At 47.9% G+C, this 18,701-nt stretch overlaps 1 protein-coding gene across 2 annotated transcripts in view; it reads right to left on the bottom strand.

The window, feature by feature from the left end:
• The window catches only part of LOC147097048 (tensin-2-like), a 333,523-nt gene that overhangs the window by 7,088 nt on the left and 307,734 nt on the right, over positions 1-18,701 (bottom strand). For both annotated transcript variants that reach the window (XM_085972811.1, XM_085972810.1), the window contains exons 23-28: positions 12,656-12,748; positions 11,316-11,393; positions 7,600-7,677; positions 5,699-5,867; positions 2,935-3,003; positions 1,372-1,401 (exon numbers count right to left, since the gene is read on the bottom strand). In XM_085972811.1, the coding sequence (XP_085828937.1) occupies positions 1,372-1,401; positions 2,935-3,003; positions 5,699-5,867; positions 7,600-7,677; positions 11,316-11,393; positions 12,656-12,748 (517 nt within the window). The remainder of the gene's footprint in view (positions 1-1,371; positions 1,402-2,934; positions 3,004-5,698; positions 5,868-7,599; positions 7,678-11,315; positions 11,394-12,655; positions 12,749-18,701) is intronic.

The raw sequence follows: 18,701 nt of genomic DNA on the forward strand, positions 1-18,701 counted from the left end.
TCGGCTGTCGTGTCTCCCCCACAGTTGGACAACCCACCAACGCTCAGTGTCCGGGCTCACACGTGGAGATTGGCCGCTTGGGTGAGGTGTTGGGAGACTGTGGACCCCTCCCTCAGAGTGTCAGCACCTTCAGCAAAGGAGGGGAGGCGAGAGCGGAGAGAAGAACAAAAAAATCTTTAAGCTAAACACAACGGTATTTGTGAATTCTTGCATATTCGGGTCCACTTACAGCTCAGCCAACTGCTAGTTCACACGTACTGGGATCTGGAGAAGAATGCAGGCACCGAGAGGCACCGAGGGGATCCATCCACATGCCACAAAGAACCCATTTGTCAAAATGATCCACGTGACTTAATTGTGGGTTGGAGACCAGTGACAGCATTTCTTAAAGCTTTTTGTCTGCCGTTAGGGGATACGTTTCATAATCTATGTCCGTTTAAGGATTGCAGGCTGGAGATCTCATCTCTAGAAGTTATCAAGGGCATAATACTGAGAGGACTTTCCTCGGGCTTCACTCCGCGGCAAAGCAAACCCTCAGCACGACTTACACTTTTAAAGTTTGTCAGCATCAAAAAGTTTCACAAGTCAAGAAGGTTTGAACAGATTCCAGCTGAATATCCAGCCTCCTCCGATGACACTCCATTGCTGGTCATCAGTTGTGCAGGGAAATGGCTCAGGGTGATTGACCCTCTGCTCTCCCTGCCCCGTTACCATAAGAACATAAGAAATAGGAGCAGGAGTCGGCCATACGGCCCCTTGAGGCCGTGAGCCTGCTCCGCCATTCAATAAGATCATGGCTGATCTTCAAGCTCAACTCCACTTTCCCGCCCGATCTCCATATCCCTCGATTCCCCTAGAGTCCAAAAATCTAGCTCAGTCTTGAATATACTCAAAGGCTCAGCCTCCACAGCCCTCTGGAGCAGAGAATACCAAAGATTCACCACCCTCTGAGTGAAGATATTCCTCCTCATCTCAGTCCTAAATGGCCAACCCCTTATCCTGAGACTGTGCCCCCCTAGTTCTAGACTCTCCAGCCAGGGGGAAACAACCTCTCAGCATCTACCCTGTCAATCCTCCTCAGAATCTTAAATGTTTCAATGAGATCACCGCTCGTTCTTCTAAACTCCAGCGAGTTTAGGCCCAATCTACTCAATCTCTCCTCATAGGACAGCCCTCCCATCCCAGGAAATACCGTGGGATGTATTACCGCACCCACAACCCCCCTCCCCCACCCGCCCATCTCCTCCCACTATTGAATACATGATCAGGATCTTGACGTGCGGGGGACTCACAGTTGTCAAACCACAACACACTACCCCGACTACCCACACACGGTCTCCGAGTTTCTCCATGTACTCCGGAATCACTTACTTTGACGTCGTGCCGTCTGGGTTAGTCCACCTGAAAAAGACGAGACTCACTGTGAGAGGTTGCGAGGGAAAACAAAGGCAGATGCAATACTGAAGGACTTTCATTTTAAAGATGGAAAGAGTATTTTATGAACCGGTTTAAAAGCTTACTTTTTCTAATTTTACATTCCAAAAAAGAGCTCGTCAGCATTTCTACACAAAATTTTTTTTTTTTAAATGTTCTGAGATTATATAATCAGATGTTAGAGAGTCCAATATCTAGCAGACAAACATTTATTTTCTGATGGGGAAATTCAGGGTCAAATGCATAATGCTGATACCACAGTCCCCTGTGCAGGGGTCAAGCTGTCTAAAGTAAAGCGGGTTAACGCCTGCCTAGTAATAGAGGCTGTCGTATGAGCACATTGTGTTCATCACTGAATTTTGCCCATCGGATTAAATCTTATGGAAAAGAAAAATGAAAGACTTGCATTTCTATAGCGCCTTTCATGACCTCAGGACGTTCCAAAGCGCTTTACAGCCAATGAAGTACTTTTGAAGTGTAGTCACTGTTGTAATGTAGGAAACGCGGGGCAGCCAATTTGCGCACAGCAAGCTCCCACAAACAGCAATGTGATAATGACCAAATAATCTGTTTTTTAGTGATGTTGATTGAGGGATAAATATTGCCCAGGACACCGGGGAGAACTCCCCTGCTCTTCTTCGAAATAGTGCCGTGGGATCTTTTACGTCCACTTGAGAAAGCAGACGGGGCCTCGGTTTAATGTCTCATCCGAAAGATGGCACCTCAGACAGTGCAGCACTCCTGCAGCACTGCACTGGAGTGTCAGCCTAGATTTTGGTTCCCAAGTCTCATGGAGTGGGACTTGAACCCACGACCTTCTGACTCAGAGGCAAGAGTGCTACCCACTGAGCCACGACTAACACTTAGGTGTGTGTGATAACCATAGGGGTCACAACCTCAGTGTTGTAGGAGTTAAAATGAAAAAAAAAGCTCTTGGTATAGGATAATTTGTTTTAAACTGGTCTCATTAATGAACTGCTCATGACCGTGAAAAGTTGTCAAGCAGGCCTTAAAGGAGGAAAGAGGTAGATAGAGAGGCGGAGAGGTTTAGGCAGGGAATTCCAGAGCTGAGCGCGTAGGCAGCTGAAAGCACGTCTGCTAATGGTGGAGCGATTATAATCAGGGATGCTTAAGAGGCCAGAATTAGAGGAGCGCAGGTATCTCGGGGGGGTTGTGGGGCTGGTGGAGGTTACAGAGATAGGGAGAGGAGAGGCCATGGAGGGCTTTGGAAACAAGGATGAGAATTTTAAAATTGAGGCGTTGCTCAACCAGGAGCCAGTGTAGGTCAGCGAGCACAGGGGTGATGGGCGAACGGGACTTGGTGCGAGTTAGGATACGGGCAGCCGAGTTTTGGATGACCTCAAGTTTATGGAGGGTGGGAGATGGGAGGCCGGCCCGGAGTGCGTTGGAATAGTCAAGTCTGGAAGTAACACTGAGGCAGCGACAATACTGGGATCTGAGTGATAACAACTCACTTGCCCTAACCATGGGTGAACCTACCTTCGATCCTGTGGGTCCAGATTACAGAATGTAACTGTGTTGACCGGGTAGTGGCGTCTGAAAAAAATCCTGTAGAACACCAAAGGAAAGAACATTTTTAGAAATTCAGAGAATGATGTGGTTTGCTCAATATCTTTTGAAACTGTTCCGTGAAGTCCAGTTTTTATACAAATAGAACGAATTGACCAAAGCCAACAAAACTGGCCCACCGATTGCCACAATGGCCTGTGTTTAAGGTTCTTCAGTTTCAGTTTCTAATAGTTCTTTAGCAAATACAGTCCTGGATTATTCAGGATCAATTTTCAAACCGATTTCACCGTGGAAATTGCCAGGCTTTGTCAACTCCGCAAATTTCTCCCAAATCTCACTAGTTTCGTGCATCTCACTAGATCTAGTTCTGTGCCTCTATCGGGCCACACATGGAGTCAGTGTCTGGTGTTGTCTGAACGATTTTCTCTCCTCTCCTCTAGAATTCACCAGCAAGAAAGAGAAGAATAAACTGAAACTAGATGAGCATTTGTTTTCCAGTCCTGGTTTTTAAAGAAAGACTTGCATTTGTATAGCGCCTTTCACGGCCACCGAACGTTCCGAAGCGCTTTACAGCCAATGAAGTACTACTTGAAATGTAGTCACTGTTGTAATGTGGGAAAGGAGGCAGCCAACTTGCACACAGCAAGATCCCACAAACAGCAATGTGATAATGAGCAGATCATCTGTTTTAGCGATGTTGATTGAGGGATAAACATTGGCCCAGGACACCGGGGACAACTCCCCTGCTCTTCGAAATAGTGCCCTGGGATCTTTTATATCCACCCGAGAGAGCAGACGGGGCCTCAGTTTAACGTCTCATCCGAAAGATGACTATCGAGTTGAAAGTTATGTGAAGTGATCTCCAGTCTTCATCCCTCAAATGAAATTTTCAAATGTTGCCACGTTTTGAGATTTTTTTGTTTTATCTATTTGGCTCAGAGGGGATTTTTGATTAATTTAGATTATAGAGAGGGAGGAGGGATGCCAACCCTTCAGGACTGCCCTGGAGTTTCCAGGAATGAAAGATTCATCTCCAGGAGAAGGATTGAGATAATATCATCAACTGCTGCCATCTAAACCTGAACATTACACCAGTGCCTTAAACTCACCAGCTTCGCTTTTTAAAAAACGTAAGTTTAAAAAAAATGAGAACTCCGTTTCTCATCACAGGTTTGGCTAATTCTAAATCCCCAAACTGTGGCATTCAGGAGAGAGTATTACCTCCACGGTAACATCATTACAGAAACATTACTTGAGGAAAAACTGGGAAACGCTAGACACAGACAGCGGGAATTTCGGCCGCTGTAACTTCGGTGTGGAGTGTCCAGATTTATTGCTGATATTCTTCAGAAGTTACGGCAGCCCATTGGGAGACCCCCCCTCCCCGAGGAAGTTGTTGGCAAGAATATATATCACAGAGCAGACACTAGGCAGGAGGCTGGGAAATATTTGAGGGGGGATTTTGACTTCATAATGGCCTCATAATTTATACAAGCCAACAGGATTCCTACACTGTCTTACAAACTGCAACACATTAAGCTAGTTTCTCTCTTTCTGTCTCTCTCTGTATATGCAGCCTGGTGTACTTAAGAAAGACTTGCATTTCTATAGCGCCTTCCATGACCACTGGACGTCCCAAAGCACTTTACAGCCAATTAAGTACTTTTTTTTTTTAAAGTGTAGTCACTGTTGTAATGTAGGAAACGCGGCGGCCAATTTGCGCAAAGCAAGCTCCCATGAACAACAATGTAATAATGACCAGATAATCTGTTTTAGTGATTGATTGAGGGATAAATATTGGCCAGGACACTGGGGATAACTCCCCTGCTCTTCGTCAAACTAGTGTCATGGGTTCTTTTACGTCCACCTGAGAGAGCAGACGGGGCCTCGGTTTAACATCTCATCCGAAAGACGGCACCTCCAACAGTGCGGCACTCCCTCAGTACTGCACTGGGAGTGTCAGCCTAGGTTTTGTGTGTTGCAAGTCTTTGGAGTGGGACTTGAACCCACAACCTTCTGACTCAGAGGCGAGGGTGCTGCCCACTGAGCCACAACTGAAACAATCACAATTTACAATTGCTGTTCATGTTCATATTTTCCACCGACACAGCCGTGTTTCTGTCACTGACCCCATTGTGGCTACTGAATGTTCCTGTGTAGGTTTTTAAATCATGTGAAGCGAAGAGGATGTTTTGACAAGAAAATACACCACGTGGTCTCATGATGTGATACGGCTGGTTTAAACTGAGAATTAATGTTATATTTAACCTGGATATTCCGTACATAATTTACTGTTCTTGCCCACAATTGTATTAATTATTTACAATGAATGTGCAGCAACCAGTCCTGCAACATTGGATGTTGGTTCAGTCTGAATTGTTTCAATCAAGGAAGTTTTGATCGAGCGTGAGCCCGTTTGGAGGGCAACTGCGCTGCAAATAAGCTGTCATGCAGACCTTTCCTCCTCCCTGTGTCCTCACGGTTTGGAAATCAAACCCCATCATCACTTTCCCAGCTCCTCAAGACTGTAAACTCCCCAGCTCAGTCTTCCCCTCCTCCTTCAATCGGCAGGCTTTGAAAACCCAATCTTAGTGTCCCCTCGCCAACTGTTTCTGGGCCTTCACCCAGGTTTGTCCAATTAATAAAATAAAAGGTGCACGGGCCCCACAAGCAGTGTTAGGTGCTGCACAGCAGGATTCCGCGACAGCTTACGGTAATACTGATTTGGGCTTACTTTCGTTGGCTGTCAGTTAAGGTGATGCCCTGGACCGAGACTTTGAAGTGTACCATGGTGGCAGTCGGCCGAGGCTTCATATCAAAAGTCTGCATGGTTGCTCTGGCGACTGCTTGTGGGCCAGTCAGGGATTCTGTCTCCACCGAGTTAATATACCGCACGTTGCAAGCTGAAAACCAGAAAGAAAGATTGGATCATACTGCACAGCGTAATAGCCCAGCTCAAAGTCCAGCATTCATAAGAGTGATGGAATCATTGAACAGTAGCAGGCAAGTCTGTTCTAGCAATGCTCTTACCAGGCATTAATGGCTATTGCCTAAGTTAATATGACCACGGCGATTCAATCATCTATCTATTAATGGAAGCTAAGCTCTTGCATCCAATGTAAGAGGCTCCTTATCCATTAGAATGACACAGCACAGAAGGAGGCCATTCGACCCATCGTGCCTGTGCCGGCTTTTTGAAAGAGCTCTCTAATTAATCCCACCCCCCGCTCTTTCCCCACAGCCCTGCAAATTTTTCCTTTTCAAGTATTTCTCCAATTCCCTTTTGAAAGTTACTATTGAATCTGCTTCTGCCACCCTTTCATGCAGCGCATTCCAGATCATAACAACTCGCTGCGTTAAAAAAAAATCTCCTCAACTCCCCTCTTCTATTAGCATTAGTGTGAATGCTACCATCCTGGTTTTGAAGGATTCCAATCCAGGCCACTTTTAGGGTCAGTGTCCATCAGCCCAACAGCGAGCTGGTGCAAGACAGTGACATAGGAACATAAGAATTAGGAGCAGGAGTCAGCCATACGGCCCCTCGAGCCTGCTCCGCCATTCAATAAGATCATGGCTGATCATCGACCTCAACTCCACTTTCCCGCCCGATCTCCATATCCCTCGATTCCCCATGGGTCCAAAAATCTATCGATCTCAGCCTTGAATATACTCAAAGACTGAGCCTCCACAGCCCTCTGGGGCAGAGAATTCCAAAGATTCACAACCCTCGGAGTGAAGAAACTCCTCCTCATCTCAGTCCTAAATGGCCGACCCCTTATCCTGAGACACTGACCCCTAGTTCTAGACTCTCCAGCCAGGGGAAACAGCCTCTCAGCATCTACCCTGTCAATCCCCCTCAGAATCTTATGGTCTAGCCTGGGCGCCGGAATTACCGCTGCGAACGGAGCCGTTTGCGCCATCCCGATATTCAGTTTCAGCGCCCCAAACGGAAGCGCGGCGCTGCTCGAGGCGCCCCGCATCCCTCTTGGGGTGCTGATCGCGAGTGGCGGCAAAAGAGCCCGGCACCGAGGAGAAGTGCCGGGCTCTTGGGACACAGCCGGCACTGCCCCGGGGGGGGCTCAGGAGGCCGGGGACGGCGGCGCGAGGAGGTGCTGGCAGGCGGCCAGCAAAAAAAATGGCCGCCCCGCACCTCCCCTTTAATTAGCGCCACTACCGCCGCAGGTAGGCCCCCTTGACCCGGTCGCAAATTGCGACCGGCGCTACAGCGGGGGGCGCGACCAAATATCGCGATCGGGGCGGTAGCGGGGCGCTGCGCACACCGATGACGTCGTCGGTGGCGGCGCAGCGCTACAGGCTAACGCCGCCATTAGCACCCCGCTAAATATCGCGGGAGGCGTGGCCAGTGGCGCTAAAGCCACTGAGTGCCCTCTTTAGACGCTAACTGGTGGCGCAGCCCACCGAATTTCTAGGCCTATGTTTCAATGAGATCACCGCTCGTTGTTCTAAACTCGAGAGTTTAGGCCCAATCTACTCAATCTCTCCTCATAGGACAACCCTCTCATCCCAGGAATCAATCTAGTGAACCTTCAGTTCACCACCTCTAAGGCAAGTATATCCTTCCTCAGATAAGGAGACCAAAACTGTGCTCAGTGACATTAAGGCTGGAGCTCTCACCTGCTCCCTGTTTAAGCAACTCAGCAGCAGTACTGGTGTTGCCGGGGACAACACTATCCTGGGTTTCATCCATGGGATCTGGAAGAGAAATACACGGCAGATTGCTGTCAGTTATGTTCTCCATCAGCAGCCCTGATAGTTTGTAAAATTCTGGTTACTACAAGAAACCAGTGGCAGGCATACAGTTGCATTTTTATTGAACTGCGCAATGCTTTCACGGCTATTTGGCACTTGATACAATAGATGGTCAGGCTTCAGTAGCCAGAGTTGAGCTGAGCCTTACAGACCTGGAAGATGCCCAGGTTCGATCGCCAGTCCCAATATTAAGAACGCGTGCAGAGGACAGGATTCACTGTGATGCCTCCCACAGTCGCATAGCTTGTCGCCGTTTAGACTCACACCTGAAGAATGGCTTCATGGGCAAAATACCGGCAGGCACCAGGCAGCTATGAACACGCCACCTCAGCACCGAGGCTGTGCCTTCGGGAGAGGCGACTGGACGCACTGAAAGAAAATGACACGGCACTTTCCAGGTGAGGATCTGGAATGCACTGCCTGAGAGGGTGGTGGAGGCAGATTCAATCGCGGCTTTCAAAAGGGAATTGGATCAGTACCGGAAGGAAAAATTTGCAGGGCTACGGGGAAAGGGCGGGGGAGTGGGACTAGCTGAGGTGCTCTTGCAGAGAGCCGGCACAGGCTCGACGGGCCGAATGACGGCCTCCTGTGTTGTAAACATTCCATAAACCGGGAATGTTTGAGCTCGCTACATTTGGATCTCAGTGTACAATGACAGGGTCCAGGGAAGGTGGGTCAGGGGGCTCACTGGGTGTGGGGTGAGTTTGGACAGTAAGTGGTCAAAGGTTAGTGGTATTCATAATACAGAAGACAGGGAGGTCCTGTGGAAACCATCATCAGTGAGCCAAAATCTAATGAAAAGGAATAGAAAGGCTTGCATTTCTATAGCGCCTTTCACAATCTCAATCCCAAAGCGTTTTTACAGCCAATGAAGTACTTTTTGGAGTGTAGGAAACGCAGCAGCCAATTTGCACACAGCAAGCTCCCACAAACAGCAATGTGATAATGACCAGATAATCTGTTTTTAGTGATGTTGGTTGAGGAATAAATATTGGCCCCAGGGAGAACTCCCCCGTTCTTCTTCGTAATAGTGCCATGGGATCTTTTACATCCACCTGAGAGGGCAGAAGGGGCCTCGGTTTAACGTCTCATCTGAAAGACGACACCTCCACTCTCAGTACTGTCCCTCCGACAGTGCAGCGCTCCCTCAGCACTGCCCCTCCGACAGTGTAGCGCTCCCTCAGTACTGCCACACCGACAGTGCGACGCTCCCTCAGTACTGCCCCTCCGACAGTGTAGCGCTCCCTCAGCACTGCCCCTCCGACAGTGCAGCGCTCCCTCAGTACTGCCCCTCCGACAGTGCAGCGCTCCCTCAGTACTGCCCCTCCGACAGTGCAGCACTCCCTCAGTACTGCCCCTCCGACAGTGCGGCGCTCCCTCAGCACTGCCCCTCCGACAGTGCAGCGCTCCCTCAGTACTGCCCCTCCGACAGTGCAGCACTCCCTCAGTGCTGCCCCTCCGACAGTGCGGCGCTCCCTCAGTACCGTCCCTCCGACAGTGCAGCACTCCCTCACTACTGCCCCTCCGACAGTGCAGCGCTCCCTCAGTACTGCCCCTCCGACTGCGCAGCACTCCCTCAGTACTACACTGGAGTGTCAGCGTATATTTTTGTGCTCAAGTCTCTGGAGTGGGCCTTTTTAGGTGTCAGCTGTGGCTCAGTGGGTAGCATACTCGCCTCTGAATTCAAGTCCCACTTGAATTACTAGTAAAGTGTGCTCTGCGGCCATCAGCTGGGATTACATAGTATTTACCGCACAGAAACAGGCCATTCGGCCCAACTGGGGAAGGAGGGAGGGGAGCGTGTGCGGTCACAAAATCACTTTTTTTGTGCAAACTTGTCACATTAAAATGCAAATTTGTAATATGGTAAGAATTCTTTAAAAGTAAACAATTTGGATTATAAAGGACAGAGACCGGTTTTTCCAGACTCACCAGTATCAGTATGCTTAGTTAGGAGGGTTGCGAGAAGCTGGGAGCGTTTTGATGGGGTCAGTTGTGAAAGGTTTTGAGAACGATCGAATCGCGTTTGTTTCTGTTGATTGCTGAGGGTGCCATGTTTGTGCGAGGGGACTGCGAGGAAACAAGGGCTTCAGAATTATACAAATATCTTTGCTCCAACTAAAGTAGGGGCACCCAGATTGTACACGGAACAGTATCCCAGTGAGAGTCAGCGCCTTCAGGAGAGATGGGGAGGAAGCTGAATAATACGCAGGTCACAAACCATGGTGAGTGCCATCCAGCAGGGGGAGCACATGCACCACTAATCAACATACAAGTATCCTGTGGCAACAGGAGGCAATTCCGCAGAGTTAGAGATTAAACACATTAAACATTGTTAGTACGACCAATGTTTTAAGGAATAAGTGATCACAGATTATTTATAGTTCGGCTCTGCTGGTTTTTACTTCATTAAAAATAAAAGCAGTACAAGAGTTTACAGTACGAGGCCAGATAAACACATCACAGATCAAACCACAATCCTGGTCCAAGCATTAAATCTTCCAATATACCATTCTCAGTCCACGGAAAACCAGTCCTGAATGTCTTTCTTGTTTAAATCTTTCTTTTTCTTTATGCTCATCAAGGCTAGCAAAGATTAGTGCTGGGAGCATAAGAAATAGGAGCAGGAGTCGGCCATTTGGCCCCTCGAGCCTGCTCCGCCATTCAATAAGACCATGGCTGATCTTCGACCTCAACTCCACTTTCCCGCCCGATCTCCATATCCCTTGATTCCCTTATATCCCAAAATCTATTGATCTCAGCCTTGAATATACTCAACGACTGAGCCTCCACAGCCCTCTGGGGTAGAGAATTCCAAAGATTCACCACCCTCGGAGTGAAGAAATTTCTCCTCATCTCAGTCCTAAATGGCTGACCCCTTATTCTGAGACTGTGACCCCTGGTTCTAGACTCCCCAGCTAGAGGAAACATCCTTCCTGCATCTACCCTGTCAATCCCTGTAAGAATTTTTTACGTTTCAATGAGATCACCTCTCATTCTTCTAAACTCTACAGAATACAGGCCTAGTCGACCCAATCTCTCCTCATAGGACAATCCTTTCATCCTATAGTCGAGAGGTCGGAGTGGCAGGTGTGACCACTAACTCGTGACTCTGAAGCACTCCTGGCACCTGGCTGTTGGGCCACAAGTATTTTCGAAGCACTTGATTTCCCCCCACCGCCCTCGCCCACGCTATTTTACCAGTGTGTTAAGTAATGAAAGACAATGCGACTTCAACCCGGACTATGCTTGGAAAGTGGAATGGAGTTCACAAGAAGTCACAGACGAACACCTCGTGAAAGGCTCGACGCAGAAGATCCCCGACTTTGATCTTCCACAAAGCTGATGGGCACATTCCGTGGAACATCTGACGACTCAATGCCCGATTTACGGAGCAGGCTCGAGGGGCCAAATGACCTCTTCCTGCTCCTATTTCTTATGTTCTTACCAATATGAAGGAGGCATCACAGCGAGACACTCCGCTACTCCTGACGCAATTATCAACCACCTGAATTTAAATTATAGTTGTTGCTTTACAACTACAAATAATAATAACAATATTGGTTTCGGACATTTGGTACCTTTGTCTGGAATCTTCAGCTTGTAGGGCAGGGAGATGGGCGTAATAGAGTGCTGATATACCAGGGCGGACAGACTTCCTGTGTCAGATACAAACACAAAGGCCGATTAGTTTTCAACACCAAGCAACGATTCTTCTAAAGTATCTGAAGGCTCATTTTTTTAAAAACCTGCATTTATATAGCACCTCAGTACATCATCAAAACACCCCAAAGACCAGAACTAGGGGCCATAAATATAATAAATCCAATGGGCAATTCAGGAGAAACTTCTTTACACAGAGAGTGGTGAGAATGTGGAACTCGCTACCACAGGGAGTGGTTGAGGTGAATAGTATAGATGCATTTAAGAGAAAGCTAGATAAGCACGAGGGAGAAAGGAATAGAAGAATATGCTGATAAGGTGAGATGAAGAGGGGTGTGGAGCATAAACACTGGCATGGACCTGTTGGGCTCAATGGCCTGTTTCTGTGCTGTAAATATAAATACTATATAACACATAATGAATTACTTTTCAAATGCAGTGACATGGTTATGGCGGCAAATGTGGCAGCCATTTTGTTCCAGCTCCATCCCACGAACAGCAGTGAGTTGAATGGTCGGTTAATGTGTTTCTGGTGGTGTTGGTTGAGGGAGGAATGTTGGCCAAGACACCAGGAGAAGCCCTTGCTCTCTTTTGAGCCAAGCCTGATTGTGTCCTGGCCTGACACCCACATCTGCACAGTTCCCAGCAGGGGCACTGGGTAGTGTTCAACAACAACGACGTGTATTTATATAGCGCCTTTACCATAGCGAAATGTCCCAAGGCGTTTCACAGGAGCGTAAATCAGACAAAATTTGACACCGAGCCACATAAGGAGAAATTAGGGCAGGTGACCAAAAGCTTGGTCAAAGAGGGAGGTTTTAAGGAGAGTCTTAAAGAAGGAGAGGCGGAGAGGTTTAGGGAGGGAATTCCAGAGCTTAGGACCCAGGCAGCTGAAGGCACGGCCGCCAATGGTGGAGCGATTAAAATCGGTGATGCGCAAAAGGCCAGAATTGGAGGAGCGCAGAGATCTCAGGAGTTGGAACCCTGGCTGCTCAAACCTGGGGCCTTTCTGGTCGGTATGGATTCATTCCACCATGTGGTGTTTTACCCAGTGAGCTTTTATGTTTTTTTAAATTAAATAATACATGAGTTACTTTAATGGCACACAGTCCAGTGCAGCGACGGGGCAAGACAGACTGCGCTGGTCATTTTGATAGCTCCTGGGCATTGAATCCGTAGACAGTGAATGGATTCACCACTCAGAGGTTTATAACCTGGCATTGCATTAAGCGTCCAGCATATTAAGGGATAAACATACCAAAGTGCGGTTCATTCTGGCAGCCTTTGATCTTCACACCTTTAGAACCCGTTTCGATGAGGAAATGCCTGACTAGTAGTTCGTTGGGATCCCCTGCGATAACAATTTGGAGAGTTAGAACATAATCGCACTACAAAGACCAGTACAGACCAAGGAAGCCATTCGGTCCATCTAGCTCATCCTTATCCAGAAGCCCCGAGGTGCTCAGCACCAAAATGAGCCACATTTTATATTACAGTTATTAAGACCCAGAGTGAGGCTGAGTCAGAGCAGGACTGGGTCGTAGTGGGGCTGGGTTGTAGCGGGGCTGGGCTCTCTACTCTGCCCCGTGATAGGTTTTAATCCCAACTTCAGATGAGCCCCCCCCCACCCCAGGCCAGCAATGTGACACTTTCACTTCTCATTTCTTTAGACAAGGGCAGCAGGCGCATGGGAAGACCACCACCTCCAAGTCACACACCATCCTGACTTGGAAGTATATCGCCGTTCCTTCATCGTCGCTGGGTCAAAATCCTGGAACTCCCTCCCTAACAGCACTGTGGGAGCACCTTCACCACACGGACTGCAGCGGTTCAAGAAGGCGGCTCACCACCACCTTCTCAAGGGCCTTGCCAGCGATGCCCACATCCAGCGAATGAATATAAAAAGAGCCAATTAGTGCCAATTTAGGACCTATTTTATGCTGTGGGGGTTTACCCTTGGCGTCTGATTGAGACTTCCCCAAACTCATTTCCCAAAGGACCCTTTCAACCCTGGCATAGATTTGAGCCCAGACCTCGGAGGTGAAAGGAACGTGCCCCTAAAACCACCTTAATTACATGGGATTCATTTGAAGGTTGTTGGTGCCAGAACTGCACTATTAGCAATGCTAATGCCAAGGGTGCTGTAAAGTCTGTGTGTTCTAGTTGTAATTAATAACACACAGGCTACAAGCTTAAAGTTCAACAGGTCTTTACTGGTTGGAGGTCAGGACTATCTGCAATACATCTTACTACACAGTGCTTATATACCGGTGGTCACCACCGGTATTACGTATACAGCAGCCAGAGAAAGTAGTACATCTCTTAAGGTGGAACAGGCTTAAGTTCTCTTAAGGTGGAACAGGTTACATACACCACAATCCTCCCTTTTTAGCTTAATAGTCATATCCCCATTTAACATAACATCATAACATATATACATATATAACTTCAGGTATAAACAGTTCAAAGGTTCAGTCTCTCAGGAGGCCTTCTGATTCGGTCTGGATAACGCCTTTCAGTGGTCTCTGATTCTTGTTGCTGAGGTGACTCTGCTTGTTGGTTCCCTATGTATTGGACGTCATCATCAGGTACAGTCCCTGCCGAGGTAGATGCTTCAGGTTCATTAACGTCTTCCACAGTTGTCTCTGTCGCAACCATGGGTTCGACTCTTGCTCTTGATTCTACCAATTGATCCGCATGACGCCTTATCACATTGTTACCAATATCTACTGTGTACATCAGAGGTCCTTGTCTGGTCCGAATTGTTCCGGGCTGCCATTTTTCGTTTCCATAGCCCCTTGCCAACACTGGTTGTCCTACTTCGAAACTTCGCGTGGACTTGTTATTAATATGCCGGAACTGTTTGTTTTCCACTTCCCTCCGCACATTTGGTTTTAACAAGTCCAACCTGGACCGCAACCTCCTGTTGTAAAACATCATGGCAGGACTTTGGTTAGTCACTGCATGAGCGGCGTTTCGATATGCCATTAGGAAATTGTCCACCTTGTGTTGTAGCGGAATCTGATCATCGTTCATGGCCTTTATTGCCTTTTTGAATGTTTGGACAAATCTCTCGGCCAACCCGTTTGTCGCCGGGTGATATGGGGCAGAGGTATAATGTTTCACCCCATTCTTCTTTAAGAATTTTTGGAATTCTTCCGACACGAACTGTGGTCCGTTGTCCGAACAGATCTGTTCTGGCAATCCGTTCCTTGCGAATATTGTTCTTAACACCGCAATTGTCTTTTCTGAAGTAGTGGTATTCATCTTGATCACTTCTGGCCATTTGGAATGTGCGTCCACCGCAATTAGGAACATGGAGTCCATGAATGGACCAGCAAAGTCAATATGTACGCGTTGCCATGGGGCTGAAGGCCATTCCCATGGGTGTAGCGGTGCGATCGGAGGTGCATTTTGCACTTTTTGGCACCCAGCGCAGCTTTTCGTCAACTCCTCTATCTGTTGGTCAATACCCGGCCACCATACATAAGCCCTAGCAAGACTTTTCATCTTAACTCCCCCCAGATGACCTTCATGCAGTTCTTTTAGAACTCTTTCCCTTAACTTGGGAGGAATAATCACTCTTGTCCCGTACATCAAAGTACCATGGCAGACGGACAGCTGGTCTCGCCTTGCCGAGAATGCCGGTAACAAAGGATCACCACGTGTTGGCCATCCTTTCACTGTCACCTCGTAGACTCTGGACAGTGTCGGGTCGTTCCTGGTTTCCCTTTCAATACTTGCATTGGTGACTGGTAAACACTCGATGATGGTCGAATGAAATAACTCAACAGGGTCAACTTTCGTCGTTTCTTCTTCTTCAGGTAGTGGCAGGCACGACAGCCCATCAGCATTGCCATGCTGCTTTGTACCTTTGAATTCTATTTGATATTGATGTGCCCCTAGGAAAAGGGACCATCTCTGGAGACGCTGTGCTGTCATCACTGAAACACCCTTCTTAGGGTTAAAAATGGATACCAACGGCTGATGGTCTGTCAGAAGTGTGAATTTTTGGCCCTGCAGGTAATGATTAAACTTCTTCACTCCCCATACAAGGCTGAGAGCCTCCCTATCGATCTGTGCATAGTTGCGCTCAGCGGAGGTCAATGATCTGGATGCAAACGCGACTGGCCTTTCCGTGCCATTTGGCAACTTGTGTGAGAGTACTGCCCCAATACCATATGGAGAAGCATCACAAGCCAACCGAATAGGCAGTGTCGGGTTGAAGTGAGCCAACACTTCCTCTGGAGGTGATCAATTCTTTGCTTTTGCGAAATGCCTTCTTACAGTTTTCGCTCCATTCCCATGGTACCCCCTTCTGTAAAAGAGCGTTCAGCGGGTGCAGTACCGTGGATAGATTCGGTAGAAACTTATGGTAATAGTTAATCAATCCTAGAAACGACCTCAATTGAGAGACATTATCCGGAGCGGGAGCCTTTACAACTGCCTCTATCTTGTCAGGAGACTTATGAAGCCCCTCCCGGTCAATGACATGACCACAGTACGAGATCCGCTTCTGGAAGAACTCGCATTTCTGCCGATTAACTCTAAGTCCATACTCTTTCAGTCTGTTGAGCACCAGTTCCAAGTTTGCGAGGTGTTCTTCATCACCATCACCTGTAATCAGAATATCGTCCAGGTAACACTGTGTGCCTGGAATTCCCTGTAATACCTGCTCCATGGCCCTCTGCCAAATTGCTGGAGCCGATGCCACTCCAAAAACCAGTCTATTGTACCGGTACAAACCTCGATGCGTGTTGATCGTGAGGTATTGGCGTGACTCTTCTTCAACCTCCATCTGCAAGTACGCCTGCGTCAGGTCTATCTGTGTGAAGTGTTTCCCTCCAGACAACGAAGCAAAAATATCCTCAATCCGCGGAAGCGGATACTGCACCGTGTGAAGCACCGGATTAACGGTGATTTTGAAATCTCCACAGATGCGAACCTTCCCTGGTTCTCCTGGCTTGTTGCTCGAAGGACGTTTCATAACGGGAACAATGGGCGTAGCCCACTCACTCCAATCTACCTTAGACAGTACACCTGAACATTCTAGCGCTTCCAGTTCCGCTTCTACAGTAGGTCGTATTGCATAGGGTACCGGTCTGGCTTTAAAAAATTTTGGTTGTGCATGTTCATCAATCTTGATGTTTGCCATAATTCCTCTCAGTGTTCCCAGTCCCTGCTGGAACACCTCTTTAGCATCATCCAATATTCTGGACAATCGTTTAGGTTTGACATCTGTTTCCCCGGAATCTACCGTTAGTGCCTTCAAGGAGTGCCAGTCCATATTCATTTTCCTAATCCACTCCCGTCCCAGTAGTGGTGGACCTCCTTCAGGCAGCACATATAAGTCCATTACTTGGCTTTCTTCGCCCTTGTGGACCACTTTTACCTCTATCTTTCCGACGGGGTACACTCTTTGCCCCGTGTAGGTTTTCAATATAATCTCCGTATCCCGTAGGGGAATATGTTGGAATAACCTTTTGTAATCTTTCTTATTCATGACCGTCAATGCCGATCCAGTGTCCAATTCCATCTTTACTTGGACTCCTGCTATCTGAAGGGTGACCCAAATTGTCTGGAGATCTGCATCCTTACCAACGTTGTGTACTCTTAAGCTACCCAGTCCATTACTGCTAGCGTCTGAATCTGACTTCTGTTCGGTCGAACTGTTCTTTGTCACCTTGTGTACCTTTATGTATTTTCCTTGCGGTGACTTTTTGTTGCTGGTCTTCTTTCCTGACCGGCATACTTTAGCTATGTGGCCAAGCCTGCCACACGTTCTGCATTCTTGGTTTTTAAACCAACACTGGTTCTGATCGTGCGTTGTCTTTCCGCAACGATAACATTTTACAGTACTCAAACCCAATTTATTTGTACTGAGTTCCGGTGACCGTAGCTGCATTACTGCCGTGCCTCTCGCTGCGGCTTCGTGTGCTGCTGCCATAGTGACCGCTTTCTCAAGCGTCAGCTCATTCTCCTCGAGCAATCGCTTTTGTGTATCTTCTTTTAATAACCCACACACAAATTTATCTCGTAGCGCCTCTGTCAATCTTGTTCCGAATTGACAGTACTTTGCTAGCTTACGCAATTCCATTAAATATTCAGCATTGCTTTCATCCTTCAGCTGCCTTCTGCTGTAAAATTTAAATCGTTCCGCTAGCATCAGCGGCGTGGGGTTTAGGTGATTTTTCAGGACAGTAACAGTCTCCTCGAACGTCTTATCCGCCGGTTCATCTGGTGATACAAGGTGTTTCAATTGCCCGTATGTCTTCGCACCCATTAAGTTTAATAATGTTAGTGCTTTCTCTGCATCTGGGATTTTATTTGCTTTACAATAATTTTGTATGCGTTCTACATACATAGCCCAATCTTCGATGTCGCTATCAAAGGTATTAATGTTCCCATGTTTAGGCATCGTTGCAATTTAATTTCTTTTAATTTTTATCCAAAATGGCGGCTTCCGCGCTCTTTTCTTCGTCCTCCGCCTACAAAATGGCAGTTTTCCCGCGCTTGGCGGTCTTCACCCTTCCCCCGACGCTGTCTCCGCTTCACCACGGCTCTCGCGCCTTCAGTTGCCCCCAGACGCTGCGCCTTTTTAGCCCGAATGCGGCCCGGCCCTTATCACCAGCCGCGATCGATGTCCCCGCGCTGCGCCTTTCGGCCCGAATGTGGCCCGGCCCTTATCTCCGGTCGCGATCGATCTCACCGCCCTTATTCCTCCGTCTTCCCTCCCCGTCTGTACAGCCAACGTGGCCGATTTTCTGGTCGCGTCGCTGCCCGGCTTACCCACTACCGAGGTAGAAAGAAGATAGCTGACAGCCGCTGATGGAGGCTTCGAGTTCAGGGTGTCTTCTGCCCTCTGGTTTCTCGATGTCTGCCGCGCGACGTGTCTTCCAGCAGGGTAATGAGGGTGGAAACCTCTCTTCGACGTCCGTTCAGTGGACGAAGCCGCCGTGGATATAACTGCCGCAGGGTAAGAATCTGACTCGTCGCCACTGTAAAGTCTGTGTGTTCTAGTTGTAATTAATAACACACAGGCTACAAGCTTAAAGTTCAACAGGTCTTTACTGGTTGGAGGTCAGGACTATCTGCAATACATCTTACTACACAGTGCTTATATACCGGTGGTCACCACCGGTATTACGTATACAGCAGCCAGAGAAAGTAGTACATCTCTTAAGGTGGAACAGGCTTAAGTTCTCTTAAGGTGGAACAGGTTACATACACCACAGGTGCCAATTAAAGTGTGCCGCCCATCAAGCAGCTGCTGACTTATTCTTCATTAAAACAATTAAACAGTG

The sequence above is a fragment of the Somniosus microcephalus genome, chromosome 33 (assembly GCF_052327205.1).
Source record: "Somniosus microcephalus isolate GS21.2 chromosome 33, FLI_Smic_1.0, whole genome shotgun sequence".
Taxonomy (NCBI): Eukaryota; Metazoa; Chordata; class Chondrichthyes; order Squaliformes; family Somniosidae; genus Somniosus; species Somniosus microcephalus.